General features: G+C 51.6%; 1 protein-coding gene across 3 annotated transcripts in view; it reads left to right on the top strand.

Annotated features, from left to right (window-relative positions):
* MYH9 (myosin heavy chain 9) overlaps positions 1–7,972 on the top strand; it is a 90,668-nt gene extending 82,696 nt beyond the window's left edge. For 2 of the 3 annotated variants that reach the window (XM_032416169.1, XM_032416170.1), the window contains exons 33-42: positions 392–604; positions 751–963; positions 1,220–1,381; positions 2,741–2,869; positions 3,764–3,852; positions 3,943–4,066; positions 4,346–4,554; positions 5,123–5,231; positions 5,328–5,500; positions 6,397–7,972. In XM_032416169.1, the coding sequence (XP_032272060.1) occupies positions 392–604; positions 751–963; positions 1,220–1,381; positions 2,741–2,869; positions 3,764–3,852; positions 3,943–4,066; positions 4,346–4,554; positions 5,123–5,231; positions 5,328–5,500; positions 6,397–6,514 (1,539 nt within the window). In that variant the 3' untranslated portion in view covers positions 6,515–7,972. The remainder of the gene's footprint in view (positions 1–391; positions 605–750; positions 964–1,219; positions 1,382–2,740; positions 2,870–3,763; positions 3,853–3,942; positions 4,067–4,345; positions 4,555–5,122; positions 5,232–5,327; positions 5,501–6,396) is intronic. The other variant, XM_032416171.1, reaches the window with a different exon arrangement.
* The last annotated feature ends 12,567 nt before the right edge of the window (positions 7,973–20,539 follow it).

Below are 20,539 nucleotides of genomic sequence, written 5' to 3'. Positions count from 1 at the left end.
CAGCCAGATTGACAGGGTTTTTAAGGAAAATACCAACCGGCTGTTCAGGAAAACAGGGCCTTTGCTGGTTCTGAGAGAGTAATGTTCCCTGTGGGTTCTCATGGAAAGGGTGCCATGTTTCATACAGAATCGTATCAAATGATGAAAACGAAACAGACCTCACAGCGTGCTGACAGACGTGATCGCTGTCCTCATCTGGTTACGAGGACATGCTGGATGGCCTGCACCACGCTTGGGGCCCGCCGGGTACCCCAGGCGATGGCTTGGTGCCGGCTCTTCGTGGTCCCCTCCCTCAGACCAGCACCTAGGATCTTCAGTCCCCAAGGAGTATGGGTCTGGGTGCTTTGCCCACCTGAGGGCAGGGGGCTCACGGTGACCACCTCTCCCTCAGCTGCTGGCCGAGGAGAAGACCATCTCTGCCAAGTACGCAGAGGAGCGTGACCGGGCCGAGGCGGAGGCCCGGGAGAAGGAGACCAAGGCGCTTTCGCTGGCCCGGGCACTGGAGGAGGCCGTGGAGCAGAAGGCCGAGCTGGAGCGGCTCAGTAAGCAGCTCCGCACAGAGATGGAGGACCTCATGAGCTCCAAGGATGACGTTGGCAAGAGCGTGAGCACCGGGTCGGCGGCCGGCTCAGGGAGGGACCCGAGTGGGGACGTCCCCAGGGACTAGGGGCTGAGCAGACACCGAGGCCGGGGACCTTGGGGACCTCGTCCCTCCGCTCCTGACTCGGGTTCCCGGGGGTGGGGGGGCAGGTCCACGAGCTGGAGAAGTCCAAGCGGGCCCTGGAGCAGCAGGTGGAGGAGATGAAGACCCAGCTAGAGGAGCTGGAGGACGAGCTGCAGGCCACTGAGGACGCCAAGCTGCGGCTGGAGGTCAACCTGCAGGCCATGAAGGCCCAGTTCGAGCGGGACCTGCAGGGCCGCGATGAGCAGAGCGAGGAGAAGAAGAAGCAGCTGGTCAGACAGGTGTGGACGGCCCCCTACCCCTCACCCCCGTTTCTGGCAGGTTCCGTTCTCCTTCCTCTCCTGGGTTGTGGTGGGCCCCTTGTCCGCTCCTCCCATGTCTGTAGGTTCTAGTCCCCTGTCTCCAGGGTCGGGGACCCGCTCTTTTATGGCCAGTACTCTTCATGGGCCCCTGGAGGCCCCGTGCAGCTCCCCCGGGCTCAGAGTGGAGCAGGGTCGGGGTGGGAGCCGCTGTCCGAGCCATCCGCCTGTCCGCCAGGTGCGGGAGATGGAGGCAGAGCTGGAGGACGAGAAGAAGCAGCGCTCGATGGCGGTGGCCGCTCGGAAGAAGCTGGAGATGGACCTGAAGGACCTGGAGGCCCACATTGACTCCGCCAACAAGAACCGAGACGAGGCCATCAAGCAGCTGCGCAAGCTGCAGGTGAGCTCTCGGGCCGTGCTGGGCGCGGCTGCACCTGTGGCTCTGGGCTCAGGTGGGCTGGGACACCGGCCAGGTGGCCGGTGAGCACTGAGAGGCGCCACCCTCCCCTCTCTGCGGATGGTGCCCTTAGCCCTGGAACAGAGAGCAAACTTGCAATAAGATTATTGACTGTGTGTGCATTAAACAAGGAAACAAACCCATGCAAACATGGAAAGGCAGTGACGTTAGGGACGTAGTCACTTGGTGGTAGATTTTCAGAGTAAACCAGATATGGCTCGGGTCCCGACCCGATCCAGGCTTAGTGGACAGTGATCGAAGCTTCTGAGCTGAGCACAGAACCCCATGTGCAGCCCAGAGCACAGAACACGCACTTGGGAAATTCTCACCTCACCGATAAAGATCACAGATTTTGTTTGTTTATATGTTTTTTGTTTTAATAATGATTTTAGCATAATTAGCATACAGTGTTCTATTAGTTTCGGGTGTATGATACAGTGATTCATCCTTATGTCCGTATATTACTCCATGCTCATCAAAGTAAGTGCTAAAGATAACGGATTTCATTCTAGTCTACTTATTTATTTATTAAAAGATTTTATATATTTATTGGAGTGTGAACACGAGTGGGAGGAGGAGCAGAGGAGAGGGAGAACTAGACTCCCCTGAGCTGAGCAGGGAGACCGACCTGGGGCTCGATCCCAGAACCCTGGGGTCATGACCTGAGCCGAAGGCAGACGCTTAACTGACAGAGCCACCCAGGCGCCCCAAAGATAACAAATTTTAAAAAACAGCTCTGAAAAGCCGCGTCATACCCCGAAAACCAGCAGCAGGAAGAACAAATTCTGTCCATTGATGAGGTCGTGGGGTGTAGATGTCCTTGTCGGTGGCAGTTGTACCTGGTACCATCTGGCCTGGGGAATCGCAATTTGGGATTATGTGCAGAAGGAAAAAAAAGAAAATCCTATTTGACCAAGGTCTTGAGAGTTAAAACCAGTCACAGGAGAAGAACAAAGGAAATGCGTTTCTGCCGTGGGGGCTGACCTGGCAGGTGGGCGTTGACCCAGAGGAGTGGGTGTCCCGGGGAATGATTCAGGTCAACAGGAAGCTGTAGGAAGTGCGGCCCAGATTGCAGCTCGGGCTCACGTGTAGCCGGCGACTCACAGCTTCCAAAGGTGTGCTTTGTGAATCCTGATGGTCAAACACGTGTGGAAACGACACAGGATAAGAGAGACCTGTGTCCTTGTTATTTGGCCCTCTTCCCGTTGGTTACACGTGGCATTGGGCTGAAAGCGGCCCGAGGCTCCTGTGGGAGGGGTGGTGGCCGTGGTGGGGGTCCCAAGCTTCTCCCGCCCGCCACAGGCGCAGATGAAGGACTGCATGCGGGAACTGGAAGACACGCGCGCCTCCCGCGAGGAGATCCTGGCGCAGGCCAAGGAGAACGAGAAGAAGCTGAAGAGCATGGAGGCCGAGATGATGCAGCTGCAGGAGGTGGGCCGGGCCCCAGGACGGCACTCGGGGGCGCCAGCAGGGGGCAGCCCACGGCCTCCACCCGCCCGCCCAGCTCCAGCCGTGGGTCGGGGGTGGTTTTAGCTTCGTGAAAGCATTCCCTACAGGGTTGCGTTAGGTAGCCGGGCTTCCCGGTGTGACTAAAACGTGTGTGTGAATTAAATTGTCACCATTTGGGGCCAGCTCCCTTGCGTGAAACGAGGCTTTGTGGTAATCACCTCCTGCTGGGCAAGGGGGGTCCTTCCCAAACGCTCGGGCACCACGCGTCCCCCCGCCTCGTCCGTCACATGTGAGACATATCGAGAAAGCCTTCCCTCCGCCTTAGGCGGTCTTCTTCAGCGTGAGGTGACTGGCCACCCAGTGCTCCTAGTGGGGCTGGGTGTCCAGGCATGTCCTCGTCCATTCTCTCCTGATGGCTGCGCTCTCCTGCCCGGGCCTGCGGTGAGCTCTCCCTCTGAAGTCGCGTGTGGGTCTCTGTTGAGGCCACCTTACCCGCCTGGCTCTGAGACTCCGTGTTCTCACCCTAACTCACATCCCTGCCTCGTCCCCCCGACTTCTGGTCTCCCCGGAACGCAGAGGGACCAGCATCCCATTAGGACGGGACAGTTTTTTCATTTCTCTCTACATCCCCAGCACGTGACTTGGCTCCTAACACTTAGAGGGCTTTGCAAACACGTGGCGCCTAAGCCATGGCCTCAGAGGAAGGACTCAGCCCTGTGAGCCAGAGGGGCTCACGAGGAAGGATGTCATGGAGGAGGCAGACGTAGGAGGGGGTTTGAGAGGAAGGGCCAGGGGCTCGGGGAGCATGGTGCCGCAGAGTACCGGGGCTTGCGGGGCTTCGGGCCGAGCGGGTCACGGTCTGCGTTCTCATGGCAGGAGCTGGCAGCCGCCGAGCGTGCCAAGCGCCAGGCCCAGCAGGAGCGGGACGAGCTGGCCGACGAGATTGCCAACAGCAGCGGCAAAGGGTGAGCCGTGGTGCGGCGTGTTTGGCTGAGGGCAGAGGGTGCCCGTCCCCTGGGACAGGCCCCGTCTCACTGCCCCCCGCCCTCACGCAGGGCCCTGGCGTTGGAGGAGAAGCGGCGCTTGGAGGCCCGCATTGCCCAGCTGGAGGAGGAACTGGAGGAGGAACAGGGCAACACGGAGCTGGTGAACGACCGGCTGAAGAAGGCAAACCTGCAGGTGGGTGGGGCCGGGCCGCCTGGGTGCTCCTCGCGCGCCAGGCTCTAGACCCCCCCAGACAGTGGCTGGCGGGAGCCCGGGGCTCACTGGGCTTCGGGGAGCGTGTCCCGGCACCTGTGAAGGTCTCCCTTGGTTTCGCTGTCTGGACCCTGGCTGTGGTCCAGAGCTTGGGGCCCCAGGGCCTGGTGTTTTCAGGGGCTCTGCGGGACCTGGCGGCCCGCCTCTGCCCCAGCCAGGGCCCCCCGGCCTTCCTGGGGTCACCAGCCCTCCTTCCCGCAGATCGACCAGATCAACACCGACCTGAACCTCGAGCGCAGCCACGCCCAGAAGAACGAGAACATGCGGCAGCAGCTGGAGCGCCAGAACAAGGAGCTCAAGGTCAAGCTGCAGGAGATGGAGGGCACAGTCAAGTCCAAGTACAAGGCTTCCATCACCGCCCTCGAGGCCAAGATCGCACAGCTGGAGGAGCAGCTGGACAACGAGACCAAGTAGGTGTTCCTGCCCATCACCTGTGACCGCCTGCCGGCTCCTCTGTTCCTGCCCGAGTCCCAGAGGCCGTCGTCCCCCTCCTGACGGTCGCTCATCCCTTCCGCGGGCGCTTCACGGAGTTTGCATAGGAGCCCCCGGCCCACCTCTACAGTTGGGGTTTGGACTTCTGTCTCTGGGGGCTGAGTCAGACAGAGGTGGGGGCTCCTGCCCGGTTGGGCAGCCAGGCTGTGGGCCCAGCGAGACTGAGGCTTATTTGGAGGCAATGGGCAGGTCCCACTGGGCCCCAAATCTCAGTTTTCGCTTCCCTTGCTACATACCTGCTCTGTGGACTGTGTCGCCTCCCTCCCTGAGCCCGTTCCCTCTGTGAAATGGCGTAGTCGCCATGCCTCCCCCGTAGGAGACCAAGCACGTTGTGGGTGTTCAGTGGGGATGGCCCGCCGCCTCGGCCTCGGGGCCTCCCCGAGGGGCAGATGCCAGTGAGGCCCGAGGATGGGGGTGTCCAGCCGGTGGTGTGTGGCCGGACCCTCTGAAGGAGGGTCGCTGAGCCGCCATGCCTGTGCCCCGCAGGGAGCGCCAGGCGGCCTGCAAGCAGGTGCGTCGGGCCGAGAAGAAGCTGAAGGACGTGCTGCTGCAGGTGGACGATGAGCGGAGGAACGCCGAGCAGTTCAAGGACCAGGTGTGTGCGCGCGCGCGGGGCCGTGGGGCCGTGGGGCCTGGTGGGCCTCCCGCGCCGGGGTCCCTGACCAGGGCCTCTGGCCGCACGTCTCCGCAGGCCGACAAGGCGTCCACCCGACTGAAGCAGCTCAAGCGGCAGTTGGAGGAGGCCGAGGAGGAGGCCCAGCGGGCCAACGCCTCCCGCCGGAAGCTGCAGCGCGAGCTGGAGGACGCCACCGAGACCGCCGACGCCATGAACCGCGAGGTCAGCACCCTCAAGAACAAGCTCAGGTGAGCCCCGTCGCCTCCCCTGCCCCGGTTGCGCCATTGCTTCTCCTCCCCAAAGTTCATGTGTTTGAAAAAGCACGTTTCAAACGAAGCTCCCAGAAGCTGGTTCCATTTGTGCCCGTCGGTGGGCCCGGTGCAGCACTGTTCTCTGCTGCTGGGCGGGCGCTCGCCCCCTGCGCCGGTCCCCGGCCTTCTGAATAAACGCTGAGCTCTTGGGCTCATTCGTTCCCATCTCGTCTGAAAAATCTGCTCGCGGGGCAGCTCCAAACCTGGGGAGAAGGTTTCCAGGCTCAAGGTGGCCCGGCCGGTCCCAGCACGTTTGAGGGGCCTGGTCCGCGGTGGCCGAGTGCGGCCCGGCGTCCTTCCCCATCCGTGCTGGTGCCAGCAGGGAGGGCTACCGTGCGTTTGTCGGGGAGCGTTAGTTACCGTTGAAGAAGAATCGAGTGGTGGAGGCAGAGGGTCTTTTTCTCCAAGATTCTCACTTCTCTCCCTTAAGCATAAAAGCAACAAGAGCAGACATTCTAGTCCGTACTTAATATTAACGTGACGGGAAGAAGGTGTTGGTATTTACGTACCGGGTGGAGTGATTCTGTATCTCTTGGTTTCACCTGTTTTGTGGGAAGTTTGAGCATTTGTGTGCAGGGTGGCATGTTGCAGAGGGTGACTGTCCGCTTCTGGGCCTTTCTCCCTTGCAGTCAGTCCCAGCTTCCTGATCTGTTTTCACCAATGTTTTGGAGTGAAGTGAGAGGCTGTGGTCCCTGAGGCTCCCTGTTGCTCCCCCCACCCCACCCTCCCCCAGGATGTTAGGACCTGGTGTCCCTCTACAGATGGCCTTGAAGTGTGTGAGCTGCACTTGGCCACCCTGGCCGGCCCTGCTGACCCTGTGCCTCTGTCCCCAGGCGAGGGGACCTGCCGTTTGTTGTGCCCCGCCGGATGGCCCGCAAAGGTGCTGGCGACTGCTCGGACGAGGAGGTGGACGGCAAGGCGGACGGGGCTGAGGCCAAAGCTGCCGAGTAACGTCTTCTCCTGCTGCCCGGGACGGACGGACAGGCCGACAGATGACTCCGCCTCCCCTTTCCAGCCCCCGCAGCACCCCCCTCCACCTTCTTGGGACTGCCGTGACCGTGACCTCCCCACCCAGTCCCACCAGGCCAGGGGACCTCAGGCCTGTGCCTCCCCGCCCGCCGCCCCTAGGCCTTTCTGAGGGCGTTTGGCTTCCTCCGCTGCAGTCCCCTCCCGCACCCCTCCCACCCCCAGAACCTGATACCAAAGAGTCCGAGTCTTGGGCCCCTGGCCTGGGAACAGAGTGACCAGCAGGATCTTTGGCCCTCTCTTGCCGCACAGCACAAGATGGCGAGGCAAGGAGGGCAGGCCACCGGGGATGGGCAAAGAGAGTTTTCTATGAATCTATTTTTCTTCAGACTAAGAAGTTTTGATAGCCCGACACCCCAGAAGAGTTGTCACCTTCCCCCACCTCCGCCACCAGCTCCCCCTCCTCCTTTGCTGTTGGCAATCACACACGGCGACCTCACGACCTCCGCCCCGTCGGCCCCCCACTCCCGTGGGCCCTGGGCGATTGGGTGAGAGCAGGCCCCGGGATGCCCCCTCTGTGCCGGGCACAGAATGCGGGGGGCGGGGAAGGAGAGTCACTCCTCCCCACCCGCTCTGGGCAGCGCCACATGGTCCCCTTCCTGTTTCAGAGTGTCTCCAGTGCAATGAGCCCCTTCCCTCCTTTGCTGAGGGCAGTCGGCCCCTGCCACCGCGGGGCTGCTGGGCTGAGCAGACAGGGCCTCAGGGCCAAGCGGGACAGGCCAGCCGTGGCTTCTCCCAACGTTCTTGGGGACCAAATGTATTTAATGGTTAAGGGACTTGTCCCAAGTCTTGACAGCCAGAGCGTTGTGAAGGGCCGGTGGCCCTCCCACATGACCTTGTACCTACTCTAGGACTGGGGCCCGAGGGCAGATTTTCTGTACCGTGGACTCAGCGTGGTTTAAGAATCTGCCACCTGCACGGACGTGTTTGAAAGGAAAAAAAAAAAATTTTCTTTTCCCCCCCACTTCTTATAATAAATGATAAAATTCCAAGTCTTTATCACTGCCTTTCCTCTGGAACCACGTTTAGAAGAGAGTAGCTTGTCCTACACTGGTCTACACTGGTTGCTGAATTTACCTGTATTCCTAACTGTTTTGTATATGCTGCATTTAGACTTACTTATGGCAAAGAAGGCATTTTTTTTTTTTTTTAAAGAAAAACTCAACAAATCATGAAGATCTATGAAAGCTACGTATGCCTAGAAAGCTCTGAATTCAGGTCCCAGTTGCTGTCACAAAGGAGTGAATGGAGCTCCCAGCCCCGCCCCTTTTTTATATAATACAAGTGCCTTAGCATGTGTTACGGCCCTCACCACCACAGGACGCTGGTTTACAGATGTTTGTTGCCCCTGAGCGCCGCAATAAACAGTACCATGTGCTACGAGCCTTGTCCGCTGGTGTCTGTCTGCCCGGGTGGGTGGCCTGCATGGGACTGCGTGTGGCTTCTGCCACGGGCACCTACTTTGCATCTTTTTTTTTTTAAGATTTTATTTCTTTGAGAGGGGAAGAGAGCGAGCGAGAGCACAAGAGCAGGGGGAGGGAGAAGCAGGCTCCCTGGCTGAGCAGGGAGCCTGATGCAGGACTCCTTCCCAGGACGCTGGGATCATGACTTGAGCCAAAGGCAGACGCTTAACCGACTGAGCTTTTGTGCATCTCCTAGAAGCTTCCCGTAGTGCAGTGTGGCCGAGGCAAAGGCTGAGGCTGGGGGAGGGGTGGCAGTCGTGCAGGAAAGGTGAGCTAGAAAGGCAGGCTGGGCCGGGGCAAGGACACTAAGAGGGTCTCCTAGAAACCTCTGTTCAGTTACTCAGTACCCACTGTGCGCTTGACTGGGGTTAGGGACACAGACCTAGGTGCTGACTTTCAGGAGCGTCCTTAGTTGTCAGACAAAGCCTGCGCTCTGGAGGTTCATCCCCAGTTGAACATAAGCAGGGCCAAGGGAGTCGGTGACCGGACCTGTGGGTATTGGAGCAGGAGGCCACCAAACTTTTGTTCCTTCATTGGTTCTTTTAACAGAGGCTGAGGGAAACCTGGCCCCTTGCGGGGCGCCTGGAGTACAAGGACAAGGAATACAATAGGTCCCTGCAGCTGCAAGAGGGAGGGAGTGAGGGGGAAAGGCATTCCTTAGAGAAGGGCTATGGCGTGGACCCAAGCAGCCCATCTGTGCACCGCCGGGGTCCTGGGACCACTGTGTGGCCGGCTTGGCTGCTACGGAAAGCTGTGAGCTTCTAGGCAGCGGGTCCCCGGGCCTCCATCCACCCACTCCTTCAGCCTCTGCGCAGGTGCGGGTGCGCTCGCGGGCCCCTGGGAGGGAGCCGCAGATGACAGGTGGGGGTAGCCAGGCACCAGAGGACTTTGGGTGCTTCTGCTCCCTTTCTTAGAGGCTCCAGGGGAGAACTCCTTGCCTCTCCAGCTGCCGCAACTCCAGGCGTCCCTCCGATCTCTGCCTCTGCCTTCACATGGCCTTCTCCCCCACAACTCCCTGTTGTCTCTCCTCTGGGTGTCTCTTGTAAGGACCCTAGTCATTGGATTTAGGGCCCACCTAGATACTCTGGGATGATCTCAAGATCTTTCACTTAGAGGATTTGCAAAGCCATAAGGCCTTTCCGCATAAATTCACAGTTACGGGGTGCAGAGATGAGGTCATGGGCATGTCTTTTGAGGGACCACCATTCAGCCCACTGCAGTACTCAGCAAATATCCATCCACCCCTTCAGATCCATGACTCGACTCTGTACTTCATGCAGGACAAGTGCTGGACCGGGGACCCGCCCTGCCCACAACGGATGGGCAGTCCCAGGGTCGCCTGACCCACCCACCACACAGAGGGAAAGAAGTTCACAGCATATGTTTTGAAAAGAGACAGGGAGGGAGTAGTCAAGAGAAAGAACAGGGCAGAGGCGAGGAAGCCATGATCAGGTAGGTCTCTTCCTGCAGAAAAGCAAAGTGATGAGGAAAGCTGCTCCTTCCTGCAGGTGAAACTTCCACATCTGGGGGCTCTGGAGGGGATCCTGGCACAGTGGGAGGTTGGGAGGGGCCTCCCAAGGTCCTGTCTCTCTTTAGAGCCTGATCACTCAGCCACAGAAAGGAAAGAACTATTTGTATGGGCAGCAACTTGGATGAGGCTCAAGCGCATTACACTGGGGTGTGTTTTTTAAAAGCCAGTCTTAAAGGGTTACAGACCGTATCAAATATTCTCAAAATGCCAAAATTAAAGAGATGGAAAGCAGGTCACTGGTTGCCAGGAGTTAGGGAAGTGTGTGACCCTAAAAGGTTAGTGCCAGGGAGTTTGCTTGCAGGGACAGAACAGTCTGGAGTGTCGTGAGGGTCCCGTGAATCGACGGGTCCTAGGACTCTCATACGGACGTAACAGTGAGTGTGGGCAAAAACTAGGGAGATTTGAGTGACGTCTGTCATCCAGTTACTTGAACCCAGCTCTGTGGCCTCGCTTTGAGAATGACCATAGTTAAGGAAGGTGTCACCACTGGGGAAATGGGGTGAAAGGTACACAGGACTGTACTTTTTTGTCTTGTTGAGTCTACAGTTTGTGGGTTTTTTTTTTTTGTTTTTTTAAAAGTCTGATTCAAGAGCTGAATGGTGATGGTGATGGTGATGGGGGGGGATCGGTGGGCAAAAGTAGGGAAGCCACGGCCAGCTTCGTGATCTGGGGAAAACGACTTCATTCTCAAACGTCTGTGTGTGTCCTGGTCTGTACGTGGAGGTGATCGAGACAGCAGGCAACCCCTTGAGGGGGTGCTGGGAAGACGGAAGGAGGTCACGCAGATGCCGTGACTGCTCAGTGCCTGCCCTACGTCGTGAACGCTCAGGGAAATAGCAATTTTTTTTTTTTAGATTTTATTAATTTATTAGAGAGAGAGAGAACATAAGCAAGGGGGCAGGGGCAGAGGGAGAGGGAGAAGCAGACTCCCCACTGAGCAGGGAGCCCAGACGTGGGGCTCAATCCCAGGACCCCGAGATCACGACCTGAGCTGAAGGCAGACGCTCAACCGTCAACGGAGTCACCCAGGCGCCCCGGAAATAGCAATTCTTGTTAACTGAGCACCTACTGTGTGCCGAGCACAGTCCTTACCTTGCCTCTCTTCATCCCCTCGGTACCACTGTCAGGTATGTACGCTTCCCCAAAACAAGGACACCAAGGTGCAGTGAGAAACGGGGCGACATAGTCAAGCAGGGTTGCGTGATGCCCCATAGTCTCCACCGCTCATGGAAGGGGCACCTGGACACAAAGGAGTTTGGGCCCCGCTTGTCTGACCCCCTGGAGGTGGGGAGCTGTGTCGGGAGCATCCAACACCTGCGCCAGTTGCCGTGGGCCATTGTGGACGCAGCCAGACCCAGCCCCCCGCGGCCGCCAGGGACTCGGACCGCCGGGCTGGCCCCCGGCCGGCTGAGACCGGGCAGCCAGTTCTCGTGGTGGTTGAAGTTATGTGACTGTCTCCAGCCAACAGGGAGAACTTGGGGATGAAACCTACATTTTTGGAATACTTGAGGGTTTAAGGATTTCTCTCCCTCTGGGCTGTCTAGCTATTTCCCCAGCAAAATGAATTTATGCGGGAACAGCAGAGGAATTGCAGTTCGGGACAAACCGTGGGGAACCCCAAGCAAGTCCCGAGAGACAAAGGGAAGGTAGCTTTTACTACCTTTTAAGAGGAAACTGGGGAGGGTTGCTGGGAATACAGGTTCAGTGGGGGAGAAGAGGAACTGAAGCTTGTGGCGGTTTCCCACTGGCCTGCAGTGGCGGGGAGTGGGTTGCGGCGGGGCAGGGAGGGATCGTCCTTCTTTTTCTTAGAAGCAGAGGATGAAATCCCTACATGAACAGCATCCTCCCTCATCAAGAGAGTTCTGAGCTGCCTTCTTCCCCCTGGAAGGGCGGGCAGAGGGACCTGCAGAGAGCGCCCCCTGCACCTTCCTGGCGTCTCTGTCCCACAATGGGGACAGTGCGGGAGCCAGAGAAGAAAACAACACCAACCCCGGTTCCCCAGGTTTTGGGCAAGCGGTGTCAGCCATCTGAACCACAGGTTTCTCTTCTGTGAGATGAGAAGAAATGTTTTGGTGGGCCGCCTGGGTGGCTCAGTCGGTTGGGCGTCTGCCTTCAGCTCCAGTCATGATCCCAGCGTCCTGGGATCGAGCCCCGCATTGGGCTCCCTGCTCAGCGGAGAGCCGGCTTCTCCCTCTCCTCCTTGCTCGCTGTCTCTGTCTGTCTCTCTCTCAAATAAATAAATTAAAAAAAAAAAAAAAAGTTTTCCTCCCAGGGCTGTGGTAGCAAATACCATCATGCATGAAAATCGCTTCTCGGCCTTTTGGCTAAGGTCAAGTGTAGTACCATCATGCATGAAAATGCTTTGCAAAGCTTTAGTAAAGGGGTCGGGTGCTATTATTTTTTTTCCACGAAAGTCGGGCTTTCTAAGGATTTATGATTTGTTGTTTCTTATTTTGTTTTTATGCAAGTGTAGTTAATATACAGTGTCATATTCGTTTCAGGTGCACAATATGAGCAAACAATTCTTCATATTTCTCAGCGCTCGTCAAGATAAGTGTACTCTTTGAAAAAATTAATTAGTGAACTTTAAAAGTTCGAATTGCAGTATAGTCAACATGCAGTGTTAGTTTCCGGGGTACAGTATAGGGATTCAACAGTTCCGTACACTACTCAGTGCCCATCACAAGTGCGCTCCTCAGCCCCAGCCCCTGCTCTCCCCATCCGCCCACCCGCCTCCCCTCTTCAACCACCAGTGTTTTCTCTGTGTTTAAGAGTCTGACTTAAATAAAAACTTGAAACATTAAAAAAAAAGTCTGTTTTTTGTTTGTCTCTTTTTTCTTTGTTTATCTGTTTTCTTTCTTAAATTCCACATATGAGTGAAATCATATAGCATTTGTCTTTCTCCGACTGATTTTGCTTAGCATCATACCCTCTAGATCCATCCATGTCATTGGATGTTGTTCACCCTTTTAACCATTTTTTTTAATTAAAAAAATTTTTTTTTAAAGATCCTTTCATCCATTTGAGAGAGAGAGAGCGCGTGATCAGGGGGAGGGGCAGAGGGAATCGCCAACCAGACTCCCCTCTGAACCGGAGGCGGGGCTCGATCTCACCACCCCTGGTCACCCCTGGCAACCAGGGCTGTGCTTTCTGTCTTTATGAGTTTGACAACTTTAGGGTGCTAAGTACCTCATTGGGATAGAATCGTCCAGCATTTTTCATTTTTGTGACGCTTTTTTCCCCCCATTTTTTTATTGGGGTACAATATGCACACCACCACATTCCCATTGTAACCATTGTTAAGGATACACTTCAGTAGTATTAAACGCTTTCACAATGTTGTGTGTCCAGCACCACCATTGTTGTTTTTCTTTTATTGTTGTTGGGTTTTTTTTTTTAAGGTTATTTGATTTTTTTTTTAGTAATCTCTACTCCTGATGTGGGGCTCGCACTCAATGACCCCGAGATCAAGAGTCACACACTCCACGGACTGAGCCAGCCAGGCGCCCCTCTTTTTTGTAATACGAGTGCCTGATTTAGGCTTTGATTGCCAGTGCATCCACTTTCTGAAAGAGGGCCATCTCCATAAACACCGTGCTAGCTGAGGAGCCAGACTGCGCCCCCCCTCGCCCCACGAGGCTCCTTTGTTTTAGAAATCTTGGTTGAATTCCATAACTGACTACTTAGGCCACTTGTTTTTTTCTCTTCCCCAGCTTTATATTCACCAATAAAGAGTGAGCCCACAAAACCCTAGGCTCCCACCCTCAACCCCCATAAAAGCAGAACCCCAAGCTGTGGTGTGCGCACTCTCCCTCTCCATGAACTTCTGGTGGGTCCCAGGCGTGCTGTGTAATTTCCAGGTCTTGTATGTAATAAGTCTTCCTTCTCTCCAGTTCCTGATGGCTATTACTGAAGGGCATCTTGCAGTGAGCAAGAGAACCACGAGGGCCCTTCCAACCAAGCCCTTGGTGATCAAGGAGCTGAGACCGACACTGAACACCCCTCCGTCCCCATCGCTCTTTTTATCTTGTAAAATTGAAGCTCTGTCCCCAGCAAACACTCACTCCTCTCTCCCCTCCCCACAGCCCCCCCCGCACCCACCATCTACTTTCTGTATTTACGAATATGACCAAGTAACTCCTATAAGTGGAATCATGCAGCATCTTTTTGTGACTGGCTTATTTAACTGAGCATCATGTCTTCAGTGTTCGTCCATGTTGTAGCAGGTATTAGAATTTCCTTCCTTTTTAAGGCCAAATAATATTCCATTGTAGGGATGGACCATATTTTTCTTATCCAATCATCCATTGAGGGTTGCTGGGGTGGCTTCTACCCATTTGGCTATTGTGATAGTGCTGCTATTGTTACAGGATTTTTGCTCTTCCCTTAGTGCCCGTGGTTCTTGGTCACGCCGCTTCGAAGAAGGAAGAGGTAGACCAGATGAAGAGTGGTGGGCAGCAAGGTGAAGTTTATTGAGCAATAGGACAAAACTCCCAGAGAGGGAGGAGACCCGAGAGGGTTTGCCATTTTGGTGTTTCAATCTAGGGGTTTGTGTGTGTGTGTGTGTGTATTTATTTATTGTGTGTTCAAGCTGCTAAGATTAAATAGATTTATTTGTAAGTTTAAAAAAAAAAAAGATGGGGGCACCTGGGTGGCTCAGTCAGCTAAGTGTAGGACTCTTGATTTCGGCTTAGGTCATGATCTCAGGGCTGTGAGATCGAGCCCCGCATCAGGCTCCACACTCAGCAGGGAGTCTGCTTGAGATCCTCTTTCTCCCTCTCCCTCTGCCCCTCCGCATGAGTGCTCTCTCTCTCTCTCTCTCAAATAAACAAATCTTTAAAAAAAAAAAAAAAAGATGAACCTTAACATCAGAAGTATACTGATATAAAACTAGAATGACAGATTTTCTTGGATTATTGGTCCGCTTTCATTAAGAAATTGAAAAAAGATTTTTATTTATCTTTTAAGTAATCCTCCTGGGGAGCCAAAGTTTTGTGTGTTATCAGAATGATTTCCTGGGCTTCATGTTGTCTTTTTTTTTTTTTTTTTTTTTTATAAAGATTTTATTTATTTATTTGAGACAGAGACTGAGAGAGAGAGCGCATGAGAGGGGGGAGGGTCGGGAAGGTCAGAGGGAGAAGCAGACTCCCTGCTGAGCAGGGAGCCTGATGTGGGACTCGATCCAGGGACTCCAGGATCATGACCTGAGCCGAAGGCAGTCGCTTAACCAACTGAGCCACCCAGGCGCCCCTTCATGTTGTCTTTATCAGGTCTTTGATTACTTAAGAAAACCAAACCTTCTCAATATTAAAAGAGCTAAGGGTTAGTTCACAACTATGTTAGCTTCTGTGTCTGCCTTTAAGAACTTTTTTGTCACTTTGATTAAATAGATTATCAAGTATTATAATGATCTATGTACTATTTAATCAAATATTCAAATCTTTTGACATTTTTGACAAGCTTTCCAAAATCAAATTCGAAATAAAGTATTTTTTTTAAAGATTTTATTTATTTATTTGACATAGAGAGACAGCGAGAGAGAGGGAACACAAGCAGGGGGAGTGGGAGAGGGAGAAGCAGGCTCCCCGTCGAGCAGGGAGCCCGATGCGGGGCTCAATCTCAGGACCCCGAGATCATGACCTGAGCTACCCAGGTGCCCCCGAAATAAAGTCTTTCTGACCTAAACTAACTTTGATATTTTAAAGAGGGTCCCTGGAAAATCTCAAAGGATTTGTCTCTCACCCTGTGAGAGATGTTAAACTAATTAAGTTTACTCAAATAAACAGCATGGGAGGTGTTGTCAAGTAAGTGATGATAACCTTCTTTCATTCAGTTGTATTTGTATGGATATATGCTATTAATATAAGTATTTCAGAATTGTATGAAGTTCAGAGAAATTTGTCAGTACTCTTGATGATCATGATGTGCTCAGCATCATGTAATCAGTCACAATTATGGTGATTATGTTAAAGTATCGTATGTCACTGAAATAAAGTTCCTTGTCAGTTACATTAGAATGACCTCTCATCAGATTTTTATCCATGGCCATTTTACAGTCTTTAGTCATTCACAGACAAAGACTTGTTTTTACTCCTGATCCTTCTCTGAAAGTGTTTGCAATCAGCTACAGGTGAGAATGCCCAATGAGGCCATCACTTGAATAACTTTGAGACCATATGAGTGGACTAATTTTCCAAACAATGAAGTTGATGGGGTCATAAAACTGCTAATCAAAGATCAACCAGAACAAGACTGAATGAACTGATGAGGAGGGTCATAATTTAACAACTTTTTGAAACATTGCTCATTCTTTAATATTTGTGTTTCCTCTTAAACTGTCTATAATTTACAGCAACTTGGTAAAGTATACTTTTGTGAAAAGAAATGAAACAATTAGTTTTTCTCCCTCCCTGGTCCTTCCAGAGTTCAGAACCTCTTACTATTTTTGTTTTCATGGCAATATAGTTATTTGCCTAAGTCCAATAAAAATCTGTTTTCCTTGTAACAGGAACTAATTGAAGACATTGGTTATATTGCCAAAGCTTTGACTCAACTGTCATACTTGAGAATGATGTATACAATTAGATATGACCAGACAGTTTTAAGAAACAAAGATGGTCTTCATGCAGCCAGTGCTAATAAAACTCTATTGAGGAAAAAATTGGCCTGGTAATTGGCTTGCAGTTTTCCCAGCCTTATAGGTGAGTAAGGAATGTCACTTCCTAGGAGACCCAGGAATCTTAAAATATTTTGGGAATCCCAGGAAGAGAGGAATTCAGTCAAATCTATAGGTACTGAAGGCAAAATCTAGTAGCAAGTTCCTGGCTTGGCTCCCTAGCCATGGGAAGCTTTTAAATCTAATTTGAGAGTCCTCATTAAAAGTTCCAGCAAGGCAACCTTAAAAATTTTAGTCTATATGGTCAACCCTGTTCTTGCTGCACTTGTGTAAATAATCAGGCCAAAGTTAATGAGACTAGGCTTATTTTGCAAACAAAACACTTTAACTTTGATAGAAATGGGAGTGACCATAGAGAGAAAAGTAATGTTTCAGCAGCTAATTGTATCCACATTGGGGGTCCTAATTTCGACTCTTGTTCATTGAGTTTAAGGTTTTGTTATCTACCTATAAATTGGACTGGATCCTGAATTCTTCTGGCTTCCTCCAATATCTGGCTATAATTCTCTAAATTAACATTTCCAATTTTTCTCCCACCCTTCTGCCTTGGAAGCAGTGAGAACCAAAACTCACTGGTTTTGGTTTTATTGGTTTTGGTTTTATTTGGTTTTATTGGACTTAGGCAAATGACCCCCTTCCCTTCCCTTCCCTTCCCTTCCCTTCCCTTCCCTTCCCTTCCCTTCCCTTCTTTTCTGGAAGCCCTGCAAGCTGAGGATAGCTGATTTGATTTAAATATCTGAGAAATCGCCCCAGCAGATCACAACCTTCCTGCCTGTAGCCGTGTGGGCCACTCAGGAAGTTCACAGGAACACATGGTGACCCCGCAGAGACATTCAAACAGCAAACCAGGAAAATCTGTCAGATTGTTGCTGCCTGTCCTCACTCCACCATCTCAAAGCTTTGAACCCAACATCTAGAAATCTTAACTGACTGCCATCTGGGCTCAAAACGGAGTTTAGAGTTTGTTCTAAACATTAATCTTTGTTCTTCTTTTGTCTCTAGAAAAATGTCCGTTCTTAAATGCCTGACTGCTCATACCATAGAAAAGCCTAATGTAGGTGGATATCTACTCCCACCTAGACTACACATCCTGAAATGAGACACAACTGTTTGACAGGACTGACCTCTTCCCAGGACTGAGATCGGTTCTGTGGGTTGTAGGAGAGTCTACCAACTCGGGGTTTGGACTATGAGACTTGGGAAAGTTTCGCATGGGGGAATGACAGGGTTCAGGACATGCTACCCCAGAATATGGTACCTTGGCATGTTGAATATTATAAATTGAAGGAATTTAAGAAATAGCACATGCAGGAAGGACTATTTGAATTTCCCCTGAAGAAGGCCACAAGACCCTCAAATGAGCAGTGCCCTCCGTGTATCTGGAGGGAAGGAGCATGCTTCTCTCCAAAGATGGGGGACACCAAGAAGACTCTGTTTTCCTCCGTTTACTATTCTCAGCTCATACTCCTTTTTTTCCTATCCTATTTTTCATTGTTGTCCCTCTACTTTTGATGAAACCTAGGATAAAAATCAGGTTTTAACCATTTCTTTGGTCTTCATTTCCTTCTGAAGCCTCCTATAGCACATAAAATTTGTATTAAATAAATTTATGTGCTCTCTTTCATTAATTTGTCTTCTGTTACAGAGAACTTAGAAAGGTAGAAGGAGGGGCGCCTGGGTGGCTCAGTTGGTTAAGTGACTGCCTTCGGCTCAGGTCATGATCCTGGAGTCCCCGGATCGAGTCCCGCATCAGGCTCCCTGCTCAGCAGGGAGTCTGCTTCTCCCTCTGACCCTCCCCCCTCTCATGTGCTCTCTCTCGCGCTCTCTCTCTCTCTCAAATAAATAAATAAAATCTTTAAAAAAAAAAAAAAAGAAAGGTAGAAGGAAATGGTATTTTCTCCCCTATAATAAAGAGCCAGATGACTTCCAAAAAAAGCTTTTAAATACTCCACTTTCTGGAGGCTTATTTATATTGACTGTCCCCTTGAGGAAGAAAGAGAAAAACCTGAAAACAGATCTTTTTTTTTTTTTAAGATTTTATTTATTTAATTGACAGAGAGAGAGAGACAGAGAGAGGTAACACAAGCAGGGGTAGTGGGAGAGGGAAAAGCAGGCTTCCCACTGAGCAGGGAGCCCGATGTGGGGCTCGATCCCAGGACCCTGGGATCATGACCTGAGCTGAAGGCAGTCGCTTAACCAACTGAGCCACCCAGGCGCCCCTGAAAACAGATCTTTTAATGGAGCATTGAGTATTGTTTTTCTTGAATCTTATTCTGAGATAAACAGAAGCCAAGAATTACTTAATCTGAGCATCGACTGACATGTATAAAGCTCAGGTAGGAGCAAATACTCTAAGAATATTTATAATATTAAGGCTGAAGTTACCATGAACATGTCAAAACATTTGTATTGGAATTTTGCAAAGTTCTGAGGATTTACTTTCTTCAAGGGCCTCCGTAATCTTCAAAGACATGATAACTGTACCTCATCAGTTCTCTTCAGATTTTAGGCTCAAGAACAACAATCTAGGGGTTTTTAAGCTCTTTTGAGGAACTTTTTTTTTTGTTTTTTAAGATTTTATTTATTTATTTGACAGAGAGAGACACAGCGAGAGAGGGAACACAAGCAGGGGGACTGGGAGAGGGAGAAGCAGGCCTCCCGTGGAGCAGGGAGCCCGATGCGGACTGTCTTAAGCATCCTGAGTGTGGGCGCCTTGGGGACCGGCTGTTAAGGTGTGCGATTCAGGGCTTTGATCATGCACCTGTCTACCTCTCAGGTAATCGTTCATGTATTGCTGGTCTTTTGGGCTGACATCTGGAGACTAACTACCTCAAACTATGATAGTGACCAATGTTTTATGGTTCATTGTTTTGTTTCAGGATGTTTTGCAGAAGTCACTCCTGCAGAGGCTGCTCGACAGGATGCTATTATAGTCTTGTCTAAGCTTAAAACAGGATGCTGGTGTGGGTTCATCTTAGCTGCCCCGGCTCCCTGTTTTCTTGCTGGAGACCCTGGCCCTGACTACCTAAGTGTCTGATTAACCTCATACACTATGAACATGGGAGTATAAATATCTCTTTCAGATTCTTCTTTCTTTCTTTTCTTTTCTTTTTTTTTTTAGTTGAGGGGGGAAGGGGCAGAGGGAGAGGGAGGGACAGAATCTTAAGCAGGATCCACACCCAGCACAGAGCCTGACATGGGGCTCGATCCCACAATGCTGAGACCACAACCCGAGCCAAAACTAGGGGTCCGATGCTCAACCAACTGAGCCACCCAGGCTCGAGACTCTACTTTCAATTATTTTGAAATGATAATTTATCATTTCAAGTAATAATATTTGAGACTCTACTTTCAATTATTTTGAAGTAATTGAAATAGAGACTCGAGGCTCTATTTCAATAGAGTCTCTATTGAAAGAGACTCTACTTTCAATTATTTTGTGTATATACCCAGAAGTAGAATTGCTGGGTCATATGGTAATTCTATATTTAACTTTTTGAGGAAGCACCATGCTGTTTTCCACAGCAACTAGATGCAATTATTTTTCAGGCCATACTTTAGCACAGGAGGAACTCCAGACAAGAATCTCTCTGATCTCCTGACTGCTGGGAGCGGAGGTTGGTGGTGCCCCCGGCACATGCCGCAGAGCTGTCTGGTGGAGTGGCTCTCCCAGCTCCATCCCCTGACGCCTGCCACTCCTTACCCGCCCTGTTTTGGGATCTGCTGAACTTGAAGCTGTTTCCTCTGGGCTGAAGCTTATTTGCAACATCCTTAGTACTTAGCAGACTGCCTTTCAACTTGAAATCGTTCATGTAAATCAATTATTCCATTACCTGTTTTAAACTGGAACCCAAGGGCCGCCTGGGTGGCTCAGTTAGTTAAGCGTCTGCCTTCGGCTCAGGTCATGATCTCAGGGTCCTGGGATCGAGCCCCGCGTCGGGCTCCCTGCTCGGCGGGAAGCCTGCTTCTCCCTCTCCCACTCCCCCTGCTTGTGTTCTCGCTCTCGCTGTGTCTCTCTCTGTCAAATAAATAAATAAAATCTTAAAAAAAAAAAAACAAAAACTGGAAACCAAAAGCCACTTTGTTCACTCTAAGAATATGTCCAATTCTCTTAAACCTCATACATACATTAAAATTAAACATATATCTGCCTTGGCTTCAACATAAAAAAAATGAAGATGATGGGTTTGATCTTGTCATCTTTATACTTAGTTCTGAGCCTTCCTGAAGCTTACAATTGCTACTCAGGGAAGGATTTGACCACCGATCTGAGCAAAGAC

The sequence above is a fragment of the Phoca vitulina genome, unplaced genomic scaffold, assembly GCF_004348235.1.
Source record: "Phoca vitulina isolate PV1807 unplaced genomic scaffold, GSC_HSeal_1.0 scaffold19, whole genome shotgun sequence".
In the NCBI taxonomy this organism is placed as follows: domain Eukaryota; kingdom Metazoa; phylum Chordata; class Mammalia; order Carnivora; family Phocidae; genus Phoca; species Phoca vitulina.
This window is presented reverse-complemented; position numbering and strand designations above follow the sequence as displayed.